Source organism: Paroedura picta, chromosome 11, assembly GCF_049243985.1.
Source record: "Paroedura picta isolate Pp20150507F chromosome 11, Ppicta_v3.0, whole genome shotgun sequence".
Lineage (NCBI taxonomy): Eukaryota > Metazoa > Chordata > Lepidosauria > Squamata > Gekkonidae > Paroedura > Paroedura picta.
In genome coordinates, this window is record NC_135379.1 from 38,160,503 (window position 1) to 38,180,504 (window position 20,002).

A 20,002-nucleotide genomic window follows, 5' to 3' on the forward strand; every position below is an offset into this window, starting at 1 on the left:
CCAACTTGACTTTCACCTGGGATCTTCAGTTATACATGGTGACAGCTGCAACCTAAGCAACGTTTTTGTAAAAACTGCACACCCAATCAAATCTCCAAAGGGTAACTGGCCTGACCAGCCCTGGCTGCTTTCTAAAAACACTTGGCAAGCCCCAGAAGATTGGTCAGTGGGAAATGTGTCAGCGGGCACCGTGTTGCCCATGGAAAGAGCAGTCTGGGGCTTTCTCTTGTTCACTTGGAGGCAAAGGTGGAAAATAAGGTCAAATGTTTTGGTCACCAACAAACTGATCAATAGCAAAATGAGGAGGGAGGGAGGGCTAGAACCCAGCATCCCATGCCCAGGGGAGCATTCTTCCAGACAGAAACGGCATCAGGAAGCATTCGGAATCCTCCACTGGCTTCACTGACAGAGCAGTAAGGCCAGAAAGCAGGGGTGGTCAAATGGTGGCTCTCCAGATGTCCATGGACTACAATTACCATGAGCCCCTGCCAGCACTGCAGTCCTGGTTATATGAGATTTGCATGTCAAGACATAACGGAAGGAGGTCCTCCACATGGGAGGTTTTGCACCCTTCTGCCCATTGCTGGGGGTCTGGGCATCACAAGCCAGTCTGCTTCCCTTTGAGCCATTCTAGTCCTTCCCTGTCAGGGCCTCCTGTCTCTGCCCCCCCCCCCATCCAAGCCAGCTGTCAGTCATCCCATCAGCCCTTGTTCTCCAGTCCTACTCCCAGTCCTCTGGGCTGTGAGGTTTGTCACAGCATTGACAGGGAGGTCTGAGGTGCTCTGCAGGTTGGAGAACATCTTAACTTTATACCAGCACAGTCCCATAGTAACCAGGTGCATCCCTGGTGGGGTGTACTAAAAGGAATGGCAAGAATGCCCATTGGAAACCTTGGGAAATGCGGGAAGTCCCCACCCCCATTGGCATTCTTGGCATTCCTTTTAGCGTCATTCCCTGGCTTCTAGGCCTCATCCAGAGAGAAAGAGAGAAGTGCAAATCAAGCCATGCATTTACTGAATAGCGAGAGTGGCTGAGTTTTGAAAGCAACCTCAGATGAGTGGGGTTGCGGTGTCCTTTTAGCCAAACGCGTGTGCCTTTGAAAGCTCAACAGGCAGAGCTTTCCCTGTCACTGCGCGCCCCGCCACAGGCATCGGGCTTTGCTAACCAAACAGCGGCCCCCTAAGTCATTTGCAGGACGCGCAGGAGCCCCGCAGATGTCCGGGTAAGGGGGAGTGGGCACGCGCAGGCTTGTGCCCGTATCCCAGCGCAACCCCCAAGAGTTGCCCTGCTTAGGATGGCACCGTGACGTCGCGCCTCGGCGAAAGGCAAATCGACAGGCTGGACCGCGACGGCCGAGCGACACCGTTTCCCAGCGCAAGGAGGCTGTTCTTCGCGCAGGGCAGCACCCGCACTTGCGAGACTGACTTCCGAGTCCAGGAGCGGCGGCTGCGGCGGCACGGGCCCTTGCGCGGGAGGGCAGTCCCTTCCACGGGTTCGAACCCGGGCGGGGGTTTTCCGTGCAGCCTCGGCGGAAGGTCCCGGGAAGAGGCGACTCGGCAAAGTTGCGCAGGCTAGCGGAGGGGAGGGCAGAATGGCCCCCGTGCGGCGGAGGAAGGGCGGGCTGCGCCCAACAAGCCCCGGGGCCACGCCGCCTCCAGCCCAGCGGGCTCTGGCCGGCCTCTCGCGCGGGGTCCTGCTTTGCCCTCCCTCGGCCCCCGCCCCATCTGCTCCCCATTGGGCCGCCGGGCCGGGCCTTTCCCCTCCTTCCAGCTGTGGCGGCCCCGCCCTGTCCCGCCCCCGGAGCCCGAAGCAGCTGCGGCCGCGGCGGCGCTGGGGAAGGGGGAGCGAGGGAGGCAGGCAGGCGGGCGGGCAGGGGCCGGGGCCGGCGGGCGCCCTCCTGGCGGCGACATGTCTCGCGGGGCGTCGCGGGTGATCCGCACCGACGTCAGCAGCGCGGCCGCCTCGACCGCTCCCTCCGCTCCGGACTCCGGCCGCCTGGACCGAGCCTACGCGAGCTCCTGCGCGGCCATCCTGAAGGTGGCCCAGATGGTAAGGGCCGGCCTGGCCGCTCAGAAACGGCGCGGGAAATGCAGGGGGGCAAGTGGGGGCCCACCTGTGGCAGGCGCCTTCCAGAAAAGCCATCACTGCAGAATATTTCCGCCATTCACTTGAAAGGGTGAGGGTGGCTCTGGGCATGTGCAGAGTGCCTCTGCCTTGTCCCTGGGCGTCTGCAGGGTGCTTTCCCCTTATCCCCGTCCACCCCAAGCCGGTTTGGAACTCTTCTGAAGAAAGTGAACTAAAACCCGGGACCAGCCCTGGCCCCCGGACTCCCCTGTCTCGAAATTAGCTCTTTTTGCTCTGGCTAAGGTTCGGGTCTGCTTTGTATCTTTTGACTTTCTTCCATGGAAGCTTTTGTGTTAGAATTTCTCTTGCTTATATCCCATCCTTCCACCAAAGAGCTCAGGGCAGCCCCCGGGCGGCTTATCTCACTTTATACTTTGAACTACTTCCTGAAGGACAGATACCGAGTGTGTGATGCCTCCCATGTATCACAGGGCAAGTAAAGGCTCAACCTAGGTCTAGATATAACATGTAGCCTGCAACAGGACACTGGCTTCCATTTTTGAGAGGCAAGGCCACCTTGAGTGTAGGTAGGTGACAGTTTGACACACATCTCCGTGCATGTTAAACACAAATGCGTTTATTATGGCAGAAGCCTCTGGGAACAGTTAGCCTTCAAAGGACCAGGAAACTTTGGATTGTTTTGGACGCAGCAAACTAAGGTGGCTACCCGCCTGGAATCTGACTTGAAAACACCAGATTGTGCCCTGCAAAGTTCCACATGGCCAAAGTACCCCCCCACACACACACACACACACTGCACTGCTTGAAAATACAACTACCAGGATGAAGCAGCAATTACCTTTTTTTAAATGCCCCCCAGGTCCTCTAGTGCAGGAGTATCAACCTGTGGTCCACCCAATGCCCATGGACTACATTTCCCATGAGCCCCTGCCAGCATTTGCTGGCAGGGGCTCATGGGAATTGTAGTCCATGAACATCTGGAGGGCCACAGGTTGACTACCCCTACCCTAGTGTGTGTGTGTGGGGGGGGCAGGCAGAGGAAGCAGTCATGTGGAAACTTGTGTGGATGCTTTCATTTGAACCAATCCAACTTGTCCTGCTTTCTGCCCCAAAGTTGTGCTACCTGAAACTCCATCGGCAGCTGTCTTAGGAGCATCGTGATATGGACATGCTCACATGCAGAGAAGAGTGCAGGCTCCTCAACTATAATCTCTCTTTCCCTTTCTTCTTCCTCTCCTGCTCGCTATGGCAAAGCAGCTCATGAGGAGATGGCAGACATGGTGAGAGGATGGCCATAATTACTGATTTATGCCAAGGGGAGCAAACAGAATTTAATTTTTTTTTCTTTTATGGCGCCTGCAACAAGGAACTGTGAAAACATTCTGGTCAGGAAGTTGCTATCAGCGGCTCTCTTCTTCTTAAGCCTTTAGCAGTAATGGGACACTAGAAAGTGATTTGTTGGCTCTTGGACAAGTTTGTAAAAGAAAAAGGAGAGGAGAGCTGTCTCCCTTGGCCTTTTCAGACATCAGACTGTTGCATTTTCATTTTTTTTAAAGTGTACCTTTAAAATTAATCAGGGCCAAAGTAGATGTTATTAGATCAGCTGTGTTTGTTCCCACAGCTATGTCTGTTTATACACAAAGCAGTTGTTGTTTGTGTGTGACCCACTCACATGTAAGGTGAGAGATTAATTTCATTTTAACATCAAAAGGGGGAGCACATAATTTTTAGATTGGGCACAAATCATGAAAGCAGCCAAAGCAGGCCACCTGTGGCAAGATCGGTTTCTGCATAAAGGATGCAAAACAAAATGGCTTTGCAAATTAATGAAAAGAAGAGGGGAAAACCCTGTCGGTTCTGATATTTAACCTAATTATAAGTTCAGTAGCCAAAAACAACCCCCCCCCCCACTGCTGTCGTGATGGGAATCGTCTGGGTGGAAACAGGAAGTTTCAGAAGTGTGTTTCCTGTATAGAAGCAGGTTGGGAAGGGGGGGGGAGTACCGCCAGTGAGCTCTAACTTGTAAAAGAATAACAAAGAACAAACTAAAGCAACTGTTGCACATAGTAACCCAGATGTTGAGAGATTTAATACCCTGGTCTGCTTGAAGACATCGTGACCCGCTTGTTTCCTCTTTTACCGAATCTCTCACCTTGCAAATTCATGTAGCTCTGTCGGTTGATGAAGGCTCGAATTCAGCTTTCTCTGGGAAAGACAAGTTTTCCAGATTTCTTTCCAACTGTGGTTTCTTCCAACACGTTGATTTTTGCTGTGTAAGAAAATCCTTTCTGACAATTTTTGTCCTGGAAAAATCATTTAAATTTTCCTTTTAAAAAAACACTTCACAATCTAGAACCCTGTAGACTTAAGAGAGGGTGGATTCAGAGCCGATACTCACTAAAATGAACATTGAAGCTTTTTTTTTATAGATTTGGGACAGTCATCTGTGTCCTGGAACTGTTTATTGAATCAGTATCATACTGACCTGAGTTTTTTTTTTTTTTTACTGGTGAGCAGCCGCAAAATTTCCCAGTGGCCTTTCAGCAAATAAATCTTTTAAAACGTTTTGCCTGTGGATGTAGAAATATGATTGAAGTACTGTGAGAGGTGCTTACCCTTTTATCCTTGGCTTGTTTTCCTAATCAGAATCCTGCTCTGCTTCCCTTGTGTTTGTGCATGAATCAACATGGAGACCTGTGTTCAAAAGCTGCTAACTTGATTTGACCATCTGCCAGTTCAATAGAGTGTGGCCTGCTTTCTGCGCTTTCTTTATTCGTTGCGCGTATGTACCTGCAATTTGTCATTCAGGTCAGCGCTTTGTTAACTGATAGCAAACAGAGGCTCCGATTCTTCTCCTGCCAAGCAGAAACCAAGAGGCTCAGTTTAATAGTCCCTGTCATTTCTCTCCCCTTCCTCTTCCCCATGCCAGGCATTTCACCGTCACACTGAGCATGTTACAGTGTGCCAGACCATTCACAGCAAGTGGAAACCTGCCTGTGCTTCATGGTAAACCTTCCGGCTGCCTAGGCCCCTCCGCCTAGGGGCAGCTTGACTTACTGTGAATGATATGACTAGACCAGGGCAGGCTTATGATTCCACCCATGCAGGGGTCCTCTACGTTCTCCATACTTGCATGCAGAAGGAACAAGCTTTGTGGCAAAAGAAAAAGAAACTCTCTGTGGCAACATAATTTGACTGGTGAATTATTAGTTTGCAGGAGCCATCTGATCTGAATTTTAAAAGGTTGTAATGATTTTCTCCACCTATCATTTTAAGGAAGGCATTAAGAGTTTCATAAACACAGATGATCTCCTGCCTGAAGTGCAGTTAGGAAAGGGAAGAGCCCTGCCCTCCGTGCACAAATGTTTTGAGAGAAGTCAGCTAGGCTAATGTACAACGTACTGCTTCGTAGAACTGTAAATGCAGAAGCAATAACTCCCATCTGTCATTCCTGAAGCTCTTAAAATGGAAAGTCCTTTTTGTTATCTCCTTTGACTAAGGAAAACTCTACCGTTGCTTATCTTTTCACTTAACTATGCTGTGAAAGAAAAATCCCATTATACAAAATTGGCTCTGTTGTCTCAGATAATTATATCTGCTCCACATAACTTACATCATTCTATTTTGGGGCTCTGAGCCCTGACATTTTTTCCTTTGGGAAACTATCCAAACAAATCATTCCCGGCTTTCAAACAAAACAAAAATAAATGAGTAAAAGAGTGTAGCTTTTTGGAAGGCACGAACAAATCCTTCATGTTTTTGGACAGTGTCTTGGGCGTGTGTGTGTGTGTATGTTTCTTGTTTCAAAAATCTTTGCCACGTTTTATATGTGTGTCTTAGAAGTAACATCGTGGCTGCTTAGCCGTCTGTAATAAGAGGGCAAAAAGTCCAGGCAGTGGGAAAACAATCATGACAAGGCAAGTTTGAACCATCTTATACGTGGTTCTTTAATCCCGTTGCTTCAAAACTCGGTACAATGAATGAACTGACCCAGGGTAAAACACTTCCTCAGCCTAGAATGCACACACCTTGAACCAAAGACCATGAGCGCCTCCTAGCACATAGCTTCCACTACTACTAATACTGCTGCTGCTAATGCTGTTGCTGCTGCTGCTGCTGCTGCTGCTGCTGCTACTACTACTACTGCTACTACTACTACTACTACTACTACTACTACTATTTGGATTTATTGCCCGCAACTCTCAGCAAAGCCAGCTTGTGGCAGATTACAAGATAAAATAAGTTAAAACTATCCCCTAAAACCCCATTAAAATACAACAATTAACAATACAATAATCAACAGGACAAATCCACAATGTTTATTATTCACTGTGACTGTCAGAGATTCAAAAGGCCAAGCCACAAATTGTTTTCAGGGCTCTTGAGCTGAACAGTCTGTGGCATGCCCTCAGTTTGAGGATCCTAGAAAATTCTTATGAACCTCTTCTCAGGGGTATATATAGGGTTACTAGCTGCAGGCTGGGTAACATGGATATTTTGGGAATGGAGCCAGAGGTGCAATGCCATAGAGCCCACCTTCCACAGTGGCCATTATCTTCAGGTGAACTGATCTCTGTCACCTGGAGATTGGCTGTAAGGCCAGAAAAACTCCAGCTACCACCTGGAGGTTGGCAGTCCCGGATATACACCATGGCTTTTTGGGTGGAAACGGAAGTCAGTTGGTCATAAAGCAACAGGGGAAAATGGTTAAATGATGGTTTCACTTGACAGTGTATAACTAAGGACTGCAATTTGCTTGTTGCATAGTGACAGTACCAACACCCCCCCCACCCCGAATTCACTTCTGCCTCTGCTGATGCACACCTAAAAATCTTTGGCACATGAATCTCACCCATGGCCTTAGGATGTGTGCTCCATAGTTCACTTTATAGATTGCCACTGGCCAGGAGTAAGGTCGGTCTGTCTGTGATTAGGGATGTCATGACTGTGATTCTTAGTGTCTATTTTTAAATAACAATTATTTGAATCAAGCACCCCCCACCCCCCATATTTTATACAAGGCGAAGTTGTTGTTACTTGACCTATGAAATAGTTGCCTGTATCCAGCTGCACAGTTCTGAAGACCTAAGGCCAGTGACGTTTGCCAGCGTGGTGTAGTGCAGGGGTAGTCAGCCTGTGGTCCTCCAGATGTTCATGGACTACAATTCCCATGAACCCCTGCCCTGCAAACACTGGCAGGGGCTCATGGGAATTGTAGTCCATGAACATCTGGTGGACCACAGGTTGACTACCCCTGATATAATGGTTTTCTAATTTGGAGAGCCGGGCTTAATTTCCCACTCTTCCACGTGCAGCCAGCTGGGTGTCTTTGAGCTAGTCACAATTTTGTTAGAGCTGTTCTTGCAGAGGAGTTCTCTCAGACTCCTCTCTGCTTCACCCACCTCAGGACAGGATGTCTGTTGTGGGGAGAGGAAGAGAGGGTGGTTGCAAACCGCTTTGAGACTCCTTCAGGTAGTAAAAGGCAGGGAACAAACAAACAGCTCTTCTTTTCAAAAAAAAAGAGAGGGGAATTATTTCCTTTTGCCCCTCCTGGTGGAGGTCACACTGAGCAGCTCTGTAATTTCCTTCCTGGGAGGGTCAACAATCCCACTTTATATAAAACTTTTTTTTTTAAAGTTTTATTACACTTGTGTTTGCTGTCTGTGGTTCTTTCCTTCCAGTTACTGCTGCTGACTGCGTTCATCTGCATAAGGAACTCAATATGGACAGATTACAGTGCGTTCAGTTACTTCGAAATTGTCACCATGTGTGATTTTGTTATGATTCTCGTCTTCTACCTTGTTTACCTTTTCCGAGTTTACCGATTGCTGACTTGCATCAACTGGCCGCTTGCGGTAAGCTCCTACTTGTAACAGAAGTAATTATGTTTTAACAACATAGCTACTCACAACAGAGCACCACAAAAATAATCTGTTGCAAATAAAAAAGCCATGAAATGTGACAATAGGAGTGTCATGTCAGTATGAAAAGCCCCAAAGTATACAATACTCAATCACACAGTAGCCCTGTCTGAATAGAAGCTGCTGTTAGTGCATTTGGAAGAAAAGCAATATTATTACCCAAAATGGAACAATTACTTTATATATTAATTTGGTTTGGGGCAAGGACGGTAGTTAGTTTCTCAGCAAAACAACAAATACTTATAAGGACTCAATAGATAATTATGGCATTAAAGCATTTATTCATTCATTCATTCATTCATTCATTCATTCATTCATTCATTCATTCATTCATTTATTCACTTATTTTTGGGTTTGTATAACTGCCGCTCCGAAAGCTGGCTCACGGTAGTTTACAATTTCAACATACAATCCATACAATAACAATAATACCCCCATTAAAATAACATTCTAAAACTCAAAACAATGTATGCCGATACACAATTAAAATTTATATCCCACATGAGCCCGGTGGGTGGACCAAAGACGGCCGATGGAAAATTGGGATGATGTCATAGAGGACCTATGGAGTCAGGCCAGTCTAGTACTGGCCCCGACCCTAAGGGGAGGGGGGAGCCCGATCTTAATCCCCGGGACCACCTCCCGGCCTCAGAGTTTCCAGAGGTCTTTCTACTGATGGTTTGGCTTATGCCAGAATACCTTTGTTAGTCTTTCAGGTGCTATTAATAAAAATAAATAGTCTAATGTTTGTCGGCCATACCCCACATGTGCTTTGTTCCAGTTTCTTCTATGACTTGAGGATTTTTGCAACAATGCCATTTCCTTCGACATCAGGTTGTCTTAGAACAGGCCTTCTCAACCAGGATTTCTTGACAGCACCAGAAGGGTTTCCCAAATGGGTGGGAATTCATTCATTTTTATGTCATTTTAAAATTTGTTAAACATTTATCGGGTAATATGACCATATATGGCCATGTTGACCCACCCCTCCCAATATGGCCAGTAATGTACTCGGCAGGGGTGGGAAGGAGAGGGACCCCAGGTGGGCATGTTCACAGCTCTGCTTCCCAACCATATTTTGCACAATCACACCACTTCTGGGATTCCTTGAAGCCCAAAGAATGTTTCAGGGGATTTTCAATGTTAACAAAGTTGAGAAAGGCTCTTTTAGGGGCTTTAATGTCAAGTACCATTGTGGTGTTCTCAAGACTGCGAAATTGCCCACAGAACTCATCAGGACTGAGGACTCCTGCCATGGAGTTTCCTCTTTGCTTCTGAAAGCCTTTTACCTCTTGGCCCTGTCCATGTGTTGCTATCCCATCCATTTATTCCTGTTCCTTGTTCTGGGCATTCGTTCCTTTCTCCACCCTGGAACCGGAGATAAATTAATTAGGGGATTCCTGGATGTTATCTTCCAGAGCAACCAGGTGGGCTCCTAATACTGTTCAATAGGGAGTGCAGAAGAGATACTAGAAAAAGACATGTTCATCTTCCATGGCCATCTTTGCTCTCACCATGTAGAGCCAGCCATACGAAGTGGATAATCCAACCATTGGTAGCTATTCTGGCTTGCAGGGGATCAGCATGAACAACACAGGAATCTGAAACCTGAGATGATCCCCCCTGAAATGGCTCCACTGCTTAGAAAATGTGCATAACAGTCCTGTTAGTTTCAGCCAAACAGCAGATCTCTCTCTCTGCCTTTCATTTCGGGAGATACAATCAAGGACAGAAAGAATGGATGGTGTACTTGCAGGTGCAAGGTTTCTTTTTCGGAATACTTTTAAACCATAAGAATTCACTGGCCAGCACTGAGCTGCATGAGATGCATCATAATGGAATGTTCCTTTGATAAGGTTTTCTTCAAAACTGGACTGTGCTTTTATTCTTTTTTTCTAGGAGTTTCTCCATTACCTAATAGGTACCACCCTACTTCTCATTGCCTGTTTTGTGGCAGCAGCAAAAAGCTACAACTTCGGAGGTCTTGTAGCTGGAGCGGTGAGTCTGTTTAACAACTCTTGAACAGCATAAAGAATCTACTGCCCGGATTTCTTTTGTGTGTTTGTCTGATGGAACGTGGTCTAAGGTCGCATGTAATATTTTCCATATAATTTGTTACGGATACACTTGCAAGAAGAAAGTGGAATCCAATAAGTGGGCCTCATCTCCTGTTGTTGTGTATGTTTGTGCAGGATATTGTGCAGAACTTTGACTTGGTTCATGGTTTGTTCCTTCAAAGGCACAAGGGGGTGTTTGTTTAAGGGCATTGCTGGTCAAGACACAAAATTTTGAACCATGCCTTATCCTGTGGTTGTCTTGATCCTCCAGCTGTGGAGCCATTTATTTCTTTGCATCTTTCGCTGTTACTTTTCTCCAAAGGCCTCTGCTATTTTGTTTTACCAGAAGTTAAATCTGGCAGCTTCATTATCCCAGATATGTCACACACCAATCTCAAAATCTCTTTCTTTGTGAAAAGGTGTTCATGGGACTGTTTTGCAGTGAATAATTTCCCTTCGGTATAAAACCACAGTCCTTTGCCCTTCCCCAGCTCCTTTTCCAATGATTAAGTCATTGTGATACAAGTGGACAAGAGCATGGCTGAAAAGGGAAGTTGGAGAATGTTGGAGAATAAATACCTCCTAAAGGACTCAAGCCAAAAGGTCTGTAAGGAACATGTTAACTACTGGTTGTAGCCATGGTCCCTCCTTTTTCTTACAGTCCAGGAAAACTATCAGCTCATTTTCAAAGTAGACTCTGCCATTATGGTCAGAGTCCACCCAAGTGAGCTGTAATATGCTGCTGTCCCATGTATTTTAAGAGTTTTGGACCATTGATCACCCTTCCTTTTTTCCGTAATAATTAAAAATTACATCAATAGACTGTAACAGCAGAATGAGCAATCCAAAGGCCCAGCATGGATCAATTTGATGGCCTGAAAGGAAGCTTGGATAGATAACTTTTAAATATTTGCTTAAGAGATGCTGTGGAAAAAAGCTTACACTAGAAAACCAGTTGGATTTTATAGAAGATTATCTAAAGCAGGTACATTATCCTGAATGTGTTGCTTTTTTTTAACAGACATTTGGCTTTTTAGCCACATTCCTGTGCATCTTAAGTATATGGCTGTCATACAAAGTTTCATGTGTGACTCAGTCAACAGGTAAGTGTCTAGTCAACTACGTTGCACCAGTTTAGCACTGTACACTACATATGCTGTCCCCATAGAACTTGAATTTAGCTAAACACAGAATGGCCAGTTGGAAGTCAGATTAATGGCATCATTATCCAGACCCCATAACATGTTGATCGTGAGCCATCAAGGTTTGGAATTCGTCAGGTGCATGTGGGGAATGCCATGTGTGCAGAAATGGTTTGACTTTCAACCAGCTTCATTGAACATTGGTGCTAATTCTCCTGCAAACTCAGCCAATAGATTCTGCATTGAAGGTCAGTTATCGAGGAAGTGCTTCTGCCCTTGGTGAAGCTGATTGGAAGATGCTGGCAGGGCCCTTTGGATGACATACCACCATGTCAAACCCAACAATAATCTGGGCAATGAGAAATATTCTCTTGGCTAAAAGAGACTGTAGATATTATACAATACTAGAATGCTATATAAAACAAGAGGGAAGTATATTAACCTTGCCAGTGGATGCCTGCTTGATTGGAAAAATTACCCAGGCTGCTTCAGGGATGCATAAGGATGCATCCCAGTATGCCCCCTCCCCCTTTCAGCCCATGGGATCATGAGCAAGCCAGGACCCAAGACAGAAAAGAATAAGGGGCAGACAGGGTAGGGGAAGTGAAAAATTGCAACAAAAAGTACCCTAAAAACAGTCCTTGTTAGGGGAAAAAATTAAAAATAGCAAGTTAGAATGAATGATGCAGCTCTGGCCTGAAAAATATATGTGGGATACGTACGCAGACGTCACCTTACTATTACAGCAGATGAGGAGAAAACTAGATACAGTGGTCTGTTATTTCCTGTTGAATTGCAGATGGCATGTTCTTGCAAATTTATCTCTGCTGCAAGAGATTCATACACAAAGCAGGTGCTTGAGAGATATTGTGTATAAGATGTTGGCTCTGTGACAGATGGATACACTGATTCCTTTCAGTTATCTATTCTACACTGGTGGTGGTGCACCAAGCTGCCACCAGGTGTTTCAGCTGGGGCAGATCTTCCTGGGTCCAGATGGGGAAGCATTTTCCCCATTGCCCCTGGTCCACCCCGGATTTGTGCCTCCATATGAGGCACCTAAGGCAGTGAGGTTCCACTAAACATCAGGGCAGCAGGGGCCTATTTTTTTTGTTTATTTGAAGAACATGTTATTGCATAGGAATGCAATACCGCATTTTTCAAACAATAAAACACCCCAGGTGGTTCCTCCATGCTGCACAGCACAGTGGAGTTGCCTGGGGCATTTTTTGTCCCAGCATACCATAGTCACAGCCATGGGTGGGAAGGAGCTGGGCCAGGACGGCCCAACTCTTCCCTTCCCAACAGCCCAGGCCCAGTATAGGCCCCGTCAGCACCCAAGGTAAAAAAGGGAGCATGGTATTATCCACTTTGCTGCAGGGCTTGGTGTTGACATCATGTGGAATTAGGAATTTGCCCTTCCACCGGACGAACGGTGGGTTGAGGCGAATTCTGATGCAGAAAAGGTCAGTGTATGCTGACACCTGACTGCCTGTACTGCCACCAAAATATGGCATCTGATTTTGCTTATACTACCGTCAACATATGGTTATGTATTTATGTCCTTAAATATATGCAAGAAGCTTTACAAAAACATAATACGTTTGCTCATTGGCAATCTTCAAGATTGCAGGAAAGACAAACATATTTTAAATATGCTTCTAACAATCATATCCAGATTCTAGTCAACGTGACACTTCTACAGGTGATCTTTAACAGCTTGGGCTGAGAATCTTCTGTGAAGCATTTTATGTCTCAACTTTTTTCACCACATCCTTTAGATTTTTTATCATGTTTAGGTTTTAGTATTTGCAACAGAAATTGTGATAAATGTTGGAGTTGCAACATTATATAGTTAGAATTGCACTTATCTGATGGGAAGACTCTCTAGTTCAATTTTGGTTGGTCTATCAGCCCATGTCCAGCCATCTGAGTGATACAGAAGATTCAATTGCCCATGAACCATTTACAGAACTTTCCTGCTAATGTCATGTTGATGATGCAAATCAGGTGCCTCCTTTTTTTGTCTTTTAAAAGATGCCGCTGTGTGAGGGTGCTGTCCCTGCCAGTCCAAGGAGGGGAGTTTTCCTGAAGCTCAAGAGATGGCTAATATGTGTGCCAAATGGATCAGTGCACCGATGGTCTTTAAGCCTCCCAAACATCAAGGGGATGGCTCACAGAATTCTGTCTTTTGAAACTCTGCTCAGGTTCTCAGCCTACAAGTGGGTCCAAAGAGGCCGTCTGTGGCCTTTTCCTAACAGCTGTTGCACAGTTTGTGAATAATCTGCCAAGGATCCTCAGGCCCACAAGTATGGAGTTGCTTTACTTGTGTATGTGCCTATGCACACACACACTCTTTGATTCCAAAATGACAATGTGCAAGGTTGCATTGTCTAGATTATCTGCCACTGTCATTGCTATGTGTATACTCTTCTATTTTTGCATCAACAGTATTCAAACCACCCGGGAAGCTCCGTTGAATGAGAGCTTGCATAAACTTTCAAGATGGAAAGTGTGTTGTTTCTTCCAGCCTCCAGTTATGGCTGGCAAATGCTACAGATCTACTCTGAATCAGCAACTGTAAACTTATCAATGGCTGTCTAGTGAGCCTATCTGTTGCCTTGGCCTTTTTCCTGGCTTTTGGTGCTTTTTGCCAGAAGAGGAGTTTAATTAATTGCAGCTTGAGTGTCTTACTGTGAATGAACCAGAGTTTGCTTTGTAGTCCTAATTTAAGTATTTGACTGAATTAAAACCACTTGAATTTTTATTTCCTGATACACTGGCCTCATTGCATGTATACCCTTCTTTTGCCAAGCCTATAACATCCCTTGGTGATCTGCCTCTCTTCTTTCTCTCACATGCCAAATTTTCCCTTCTGTCTTTTTTCTTGCTGATCAGCCCTTTATCTATTTTCTTCTCTCTTTTTTTTACTGTGGCTGTCCCACCCAGTTGCTTTATTACACACACACTCTTATATATTAATTTTGAGTACTGGTGAAATCACCTTTTTATATTCTTCTTTTGAAATGACACACAAGAGGCTTTTGAAATTTCAAAATAAAATAAAATGTTTTATTGGAAGTAAAATGGTCAGGTGGAATTTCTGCTATTCAAAATGGTCTTTAAAACTTTGAGGAGAGAGGCTTTCTTTTCAGTTTCTGCTTAAACACTCAAGCATAGGTTTCTGAGTTTCGTTATTTAAGATTTAGAAGGCATGAACATACAGCCAAGTTCCTAAAATCCTTCTTTATATACAAACCAAGGATCATTCCTCTTCTCTTAAAGCTGTTTTCCTTCTTAACTGGGCAGCGATCACTTCTCTTTTCTAAAAGCTGTTTCCCTTTTTTGGCTTGAATTATGATTCTCCTTGATCTATTCACTCTTTTAGCCTCCTTCCCAGACTACAGTAGATGCTTAACTGTCGCTTCTTCAGCTGTCAATTCCCAACTGTCATTCTTTAACTAACTTGCTCAACAGAATTCTGTTCAAACTGTCGATCAGAGGTTTTGCGACTCTGTTAGGCATTAATCTTGGATGGTTACATGTCCTTTTCATGGTTGTGCTCTCTGAGATTTCTGGGATAACTGCTTGGACCACTATGGAGAGTAGTTCATCCAGCCAATCTGCTTCTGCTTTGCCAATGAGTCATTTGGCAGTGGTGTCAAAAACAGTCACTCTTCTGGAAGTAGGTTCTTTTTCAGGGAAGTCCTTTGTTGTCAGGGCTCAAAACACAATTAATTTGTTCCTGGAAAGCGTGATTTCTCTCTGTTACTTCCCAAAGATTTCCCCCCACTGCACAGTGCTGTGTACTTTTAATACACTAGCCTGAACAGTGCCAATATAATTACTAGTTAACTACTTTGTTTCCTAGTGCAGTTGGTATGCACTCATTGCTTAATTCATTTGGGAGAAGCCAAGCATGAAAGGGAGCCTTCTCTTCCACTATCTCTCCTCCTCTGAAGGGGCTACGGTTTTAACACCTGGCATAAAAGAGGAGGGGAGCAATGTGCACAAAACTAGGATCTTCCTATACATCTCTGGAAAAATATCACAGAGAGCCAGAATATGGTAAAACAGAATCTGAGTTGGCCATAGAATACCCTTGCAGTAAATACCAGGCATACATGTAGCACCAGATATTACAGTATCCCTTGTTAGGGAAATATTCTGAAGTCCCATTCCCACAAGTGCAGCATGTAAACTCAAAAAAACAAAAGGAGGCTGTTAAATATCCTAAGTGGGTAGTCTCGAGAAATGGCAAATGTCTGGGCAGATCTACACTTGAGGATTATTCTACCACCAGCTGGCCTCTTATTCTGCACAGAGCCTGAAACTAGACCTACAATTAAGGCATAAGACTGCATGGCCATGTGCCCAAGGGGAAAGGAGGAAGATGCAGATGCCAATAAAATGTGCGCTTAAAGATAATGGCTCAGATTGTGTAGTCCTTAAATCAAAACTGAAGGGCAGATCAACAATAGCTCGTGTATAATGGCAATATTAAAAGGGATTGGGCTTCCTCTCATGAAAGGCCGCTTGGAGCATGAGGGTAGACTGCATCTGCTGTAACAAAAAGCTGGCATGTTGTTCTGATGAAATACACTTTAAAGGCTTAATAAGCTTTCCCCCCTAAAATGGTTTGGACTTTCATGGGATGTGATCTGGTGATGGTTGTTTCACGAGCTGTTATACAATGACCTTGCCCAGTTCCCTGAAACACTGAGAGGGCTACAATTGGGACTGATGTTCAGAAGAGCCACGTGTGGTTCCTGATTCACTGCGTATTCAGGGTGTTTTCTTTTTGCTCTAACAGCGACAATGGCAAAATAGCTAGACCCAGTTAATGGGACAGCTGATTAGCAGGTTAAGCTGCATCTTGTTTTTAAGGTTCTCTTTGCTTTTCATCTTCTAGCTAATGCTCATTTGGTTTGATGCTCTTTGGTTCCAAGAGCAAGACCACAAAGCTGCAGACTGCTACATGAGCGAAACAGGAACCATGGAATATCTTATTAGGACCAACCAGAAACAGTACACACACTTTTGAGTTTTCTATAACTGTTTATTTTTTTTTTAAATCCAGCCTGGTGAAGAATTCTGGAGAAACTAAAAGCTTACATGCTGTTTTCTGCAATTTATTATCGTTCCTAATCGTATATATTCCAGGGTTCCTGTTTTTGGTAGTCACAGGGCAATACTTTTGGTTCTGGCTAAGATGAACATTTCACCCTGGGTTTCTGAACCTTGTTTGGCCTGCAGGCAGTTCTGGAACTGTGAGAGGGTGGTGGACGGCTTCATCACCTGGTCGGCAGCTAACTGGCCCTGCTTTCCAGTTGATTGGCAGTGAGGTGAAGTGGGAGGAGTTTTTCTGTGCAGGGCCTGCAAGGAAAATGCCCCACCCACCTTTCAGAAGAAGCTCCAGTAGGCTCAGTGGCACCTCTGGGTGCCACACTGGAGATCATGATCTGTTTAAAACACAAGAGCCCTGCTGAACCAGACCAGTGATCCATCCTCCCTCACAGAGTCACCTTTTTGTTAACTGATTATCTGAGTAAATCGTTTTCACTGGAAATCCATACTATAGGCAATTATAGTATGGGAAGATATAGTAGAGCTGTATACCAATACTTACTAATAACCTAAAAGGTGGGTGGGTGGGGGGGCTGAGCCAGAAGAAAAAATACTGTCCCTAATTATTATATTAATGGTGACAGGTATCCTCCCCCTCTGCCTTGTGGAATGCTGCTTAGCAAGGAGTCTTTTGGGTATTACACATCTAGGAAAACAAGAGTCAGCCTCTAAAGTAAATGTTTTCTTCTGCAGAAATACAATCAGATCAGTGTTTATAGAGGGCTATAGTGAAGGCACTGGGTCAAGCCAGTCACTTAATTCTGGGTACCAAGAGTCTTCGGGGGATTGAGAAGTTGCACACCGCTCTCTTCTGCATCACATGGTGTGCAATGCCAGCATTGCTCTTGCCACTCATAAGAGATTGTCATAGCCTTAGTCAAGTTTCTGGAAGCCCCAGATCCAAATCCCAGCATGGTCATGAAGCTTACTAGGTGACCTTGGCCTAGCCATGGCATTGCTATGAGGGCAAAAGGAGGGAAGAATTATGTGCCCTGCTTTGATCTCCTGGTAGAAGGTCTGTGATAAATAAAATCCCAGGGAGGAGTGGGCAATGAGATTATTCAGGCCCAGATGCATCTTCCCAGAGAGCTCCTGTTTCACATATTAATTTAGTTGTGGAGCACTGGGGACATGAGTGTCAGAAACAGGAGTGTCTTTATACCCCACCCACAACACATTTCTAGAAGTGAAGCCGTCCTTTACAGCAGCTCTGACATCACACAAGAGCAACCACAATGTGGCATACATATTTCACAGAAATCAAGAGAAACAGGAAGCAACTCACTGCTGTAGGATTCAAATAGAAACAGACGCACCGCAAGCAATGTTTTGCTGGAATGTGTCTAACTATGGAAGAAAAAAATAAGTTGCACACACTTGTCACTATCGTTCATCAAGTATCTTTTCTGCAAGCACACACAAGCATTGCACGTGAGCATGGAAAGGTTGGAGAGGTTTTTACAGCTAAAAGCCTCCAGGGAGTGTTGTGCACTAGAGCAGGGGTAGTCAGCCTGTGGGTCCTCCAGATGTTCATGGACTACAATTCCCATGAGCCCCTGCCAGCATTTGCAAATGCTGGCAGGGGCTCATGGGAATTGTACTCCATGAACATCTGGAGGACCACAGATTGCACTAGAGCAGAAGCCTGTTCCCTTCATGGGACCACATGTTCCATGCAGCATCCCGACTCTCAATTCCTCAGTCCACCACCAACAGCCAGTCATCCCAGAAAGGGAATATATGGCAATTTTGAATACAAAAGTAGGCAATCACTGTGGGGGGCTAAACGCTTTAAAAATACCCTGGGCACCTTGGCCAAATGAAAAGGAAAAAGCTCAAGGAACAGCAAGAGCCTCTCACATGAGAAAAGCTGGTAGGTTGCCATGGTGGTCTTGTAGTTGGCAATCTGGAAACAACACAGAAGAATATCGTTTCTGCCCCAAAGCATCCAACTTTTGCCCCTGTCTGTGGGAGTGGATGAATAAGCCTGACACCCTTTAGGCTGCATTTTCTTCCATCATCAGAGATGAGTCGTTAAGTATTGGGAGGCTATACATGTAGGGACATTGTAAAGATAAAGGCAAGCACTGGGTCATGTCTGACCCTTGGGGTGACGCCCTCTAGCGTTTTCATGGCAGACTCAATACAGGGTGGTTTGCCATTCCCTTCCCCAGTTATTACCATTTACCCCCCAGCAAGCTGGGTACTCATTTTACTGACCTCGGAAGGATGGAAGGCTGAGTCAACCTTGAGCCCGCTGCTGGGATTGAACTCCCAATCTCATGGTCAGAGCTTCAGACAGCATGTTGGCTGCCTTACCACCCTGTGCCACAAGAGACTCTTGGAGACATTGAGCCTTCACTTAAATAAAACAGACATAGGTCAAGTTTGCTGGTTTGAGTCATCTTTGTCCCAACATGGGTACATTTTTTTAAAAAGGGGCATTCTGAGTCGTCCATAAAAACTCAGAAGCCAGAACAACCCTAGTGAACCAAGGAAGCAATTCCTCACCAATGTGAAAATTGGAGACTTCAAAAAGCCAACCTTCTCTTTCGGCGGCAAAAGAGAAACAGAGGATGGGTGCATAGCTGCGTGGGAACCTGTGGTCCTTGGGCAGCAACTTGCTTCTGGCTCCAGCATGCAGCACCCCCCTGGAGCCATTTAGCTGTAAAACAAATTCTCCAATAGCAGGCGTGCTCATGCACAGTTCCCATGTGGGACTGCTCAGAAGATTGATGATGAATCTGTATTTTGTATGCCTGACAGTTTTTCAAAGCAGAATTGTTTGAGAACTGATCCACATTTATTTAGATATATAATAACCAGAGATATAACCTGTCAACCTTCAGAAACAATCCTATTGTATTTTTGAGGAACTGCAAGAGCAATATATTTCTCTTCCTGAAGGAGTTTCAAAGTGGCTTACATTCACCTTCCCTTTCCTCTCCCCACAACAGACACCCTGTGAGGGAGGTGAGGCTGAGAGAGCCCTGATATTACTGCTCGTTCAATCCTGCCCCCAAACAAGAGATGTTGCCATTTCTATCTGCTACTGCCTCAAGCACAAATGACTTTTTGCTACCAGATTAACAATGAGTTGAAGAGAAAAATACCGCAAAGTGTTTTCTTTTATTAAAAATGTTATTACAAAAAGGTTAAGTAAATCCAAAGATACAATGAAAATTCATGCTAAAAAAGCCAGGCCAGAGTGTACAATGTGGACATCAGCTGTCATTAAACTGACACACAATAAACAGTTTATGGTGGGATTGGGATAGCTGAAGTTTCATGTTTCCAAAGATCTCAAAAGGCACATTCCTTTTATAAGAGCTGAAAATTATTAATTTTTTTTAAAGTACAAAGCATACACTTCAAAAAAACCTCTGCCTATTAAAAACCCTCAAGCTGTCTCCTCCCTTTTGAAATCTGGATGTTATTCAAACTATTCTGCCGTGTGGATAGAATTTACAAGACAATTACTCATCACATTTATCTGAGGGCTGCAGATGCCAAATTTTGAAAGGCCCTCAGTTGGGCCCAAAATTCTTGTCAATAGAATGGAACACCTCCCCCCCCTCCTCTCTCTCTCTCTCACACACACACAAACAAACAAACAAACACACTATGAATTTTTTTCTCTGGAACACAGTGAATCCTAGGGGATACAAAG

At 45.0% G+C, this 20,002-nt stretch overlaps 1 protein-coding gene across 1 annotated transcript; it reads left to right on the forward strand.

The window, feature by feature from the left end:
- The first annotated feature begins 1,763 nt into the window (after positions 1-1,763).
- CMTM7 (CKLF like MARVEL transmembrane domain containing 7) lies at positions 1,764-13,980 on the forward strand. Its single transcript, XM_077303287.1, has 5 exons — positions 1,764-2,049; positions 7,767-7,940; positions 9,906-10,004; positions 11,085-11,166; positions 13,243-13,980. The coding sequence occupies exons 1-5, from the start codon at positions 1,909-1,911 to the stop codon at positions 13,254-13,256; spliced, it is 510 nt and encodes a 169-aa protein (XP_077159402.1). The 5' UTR covers positions 1,764-1,908; the 3' UTR covers positions 13,257-13,980.
- Positions 13,981-20,002: the final 6,022 nt, after the last annotated feature.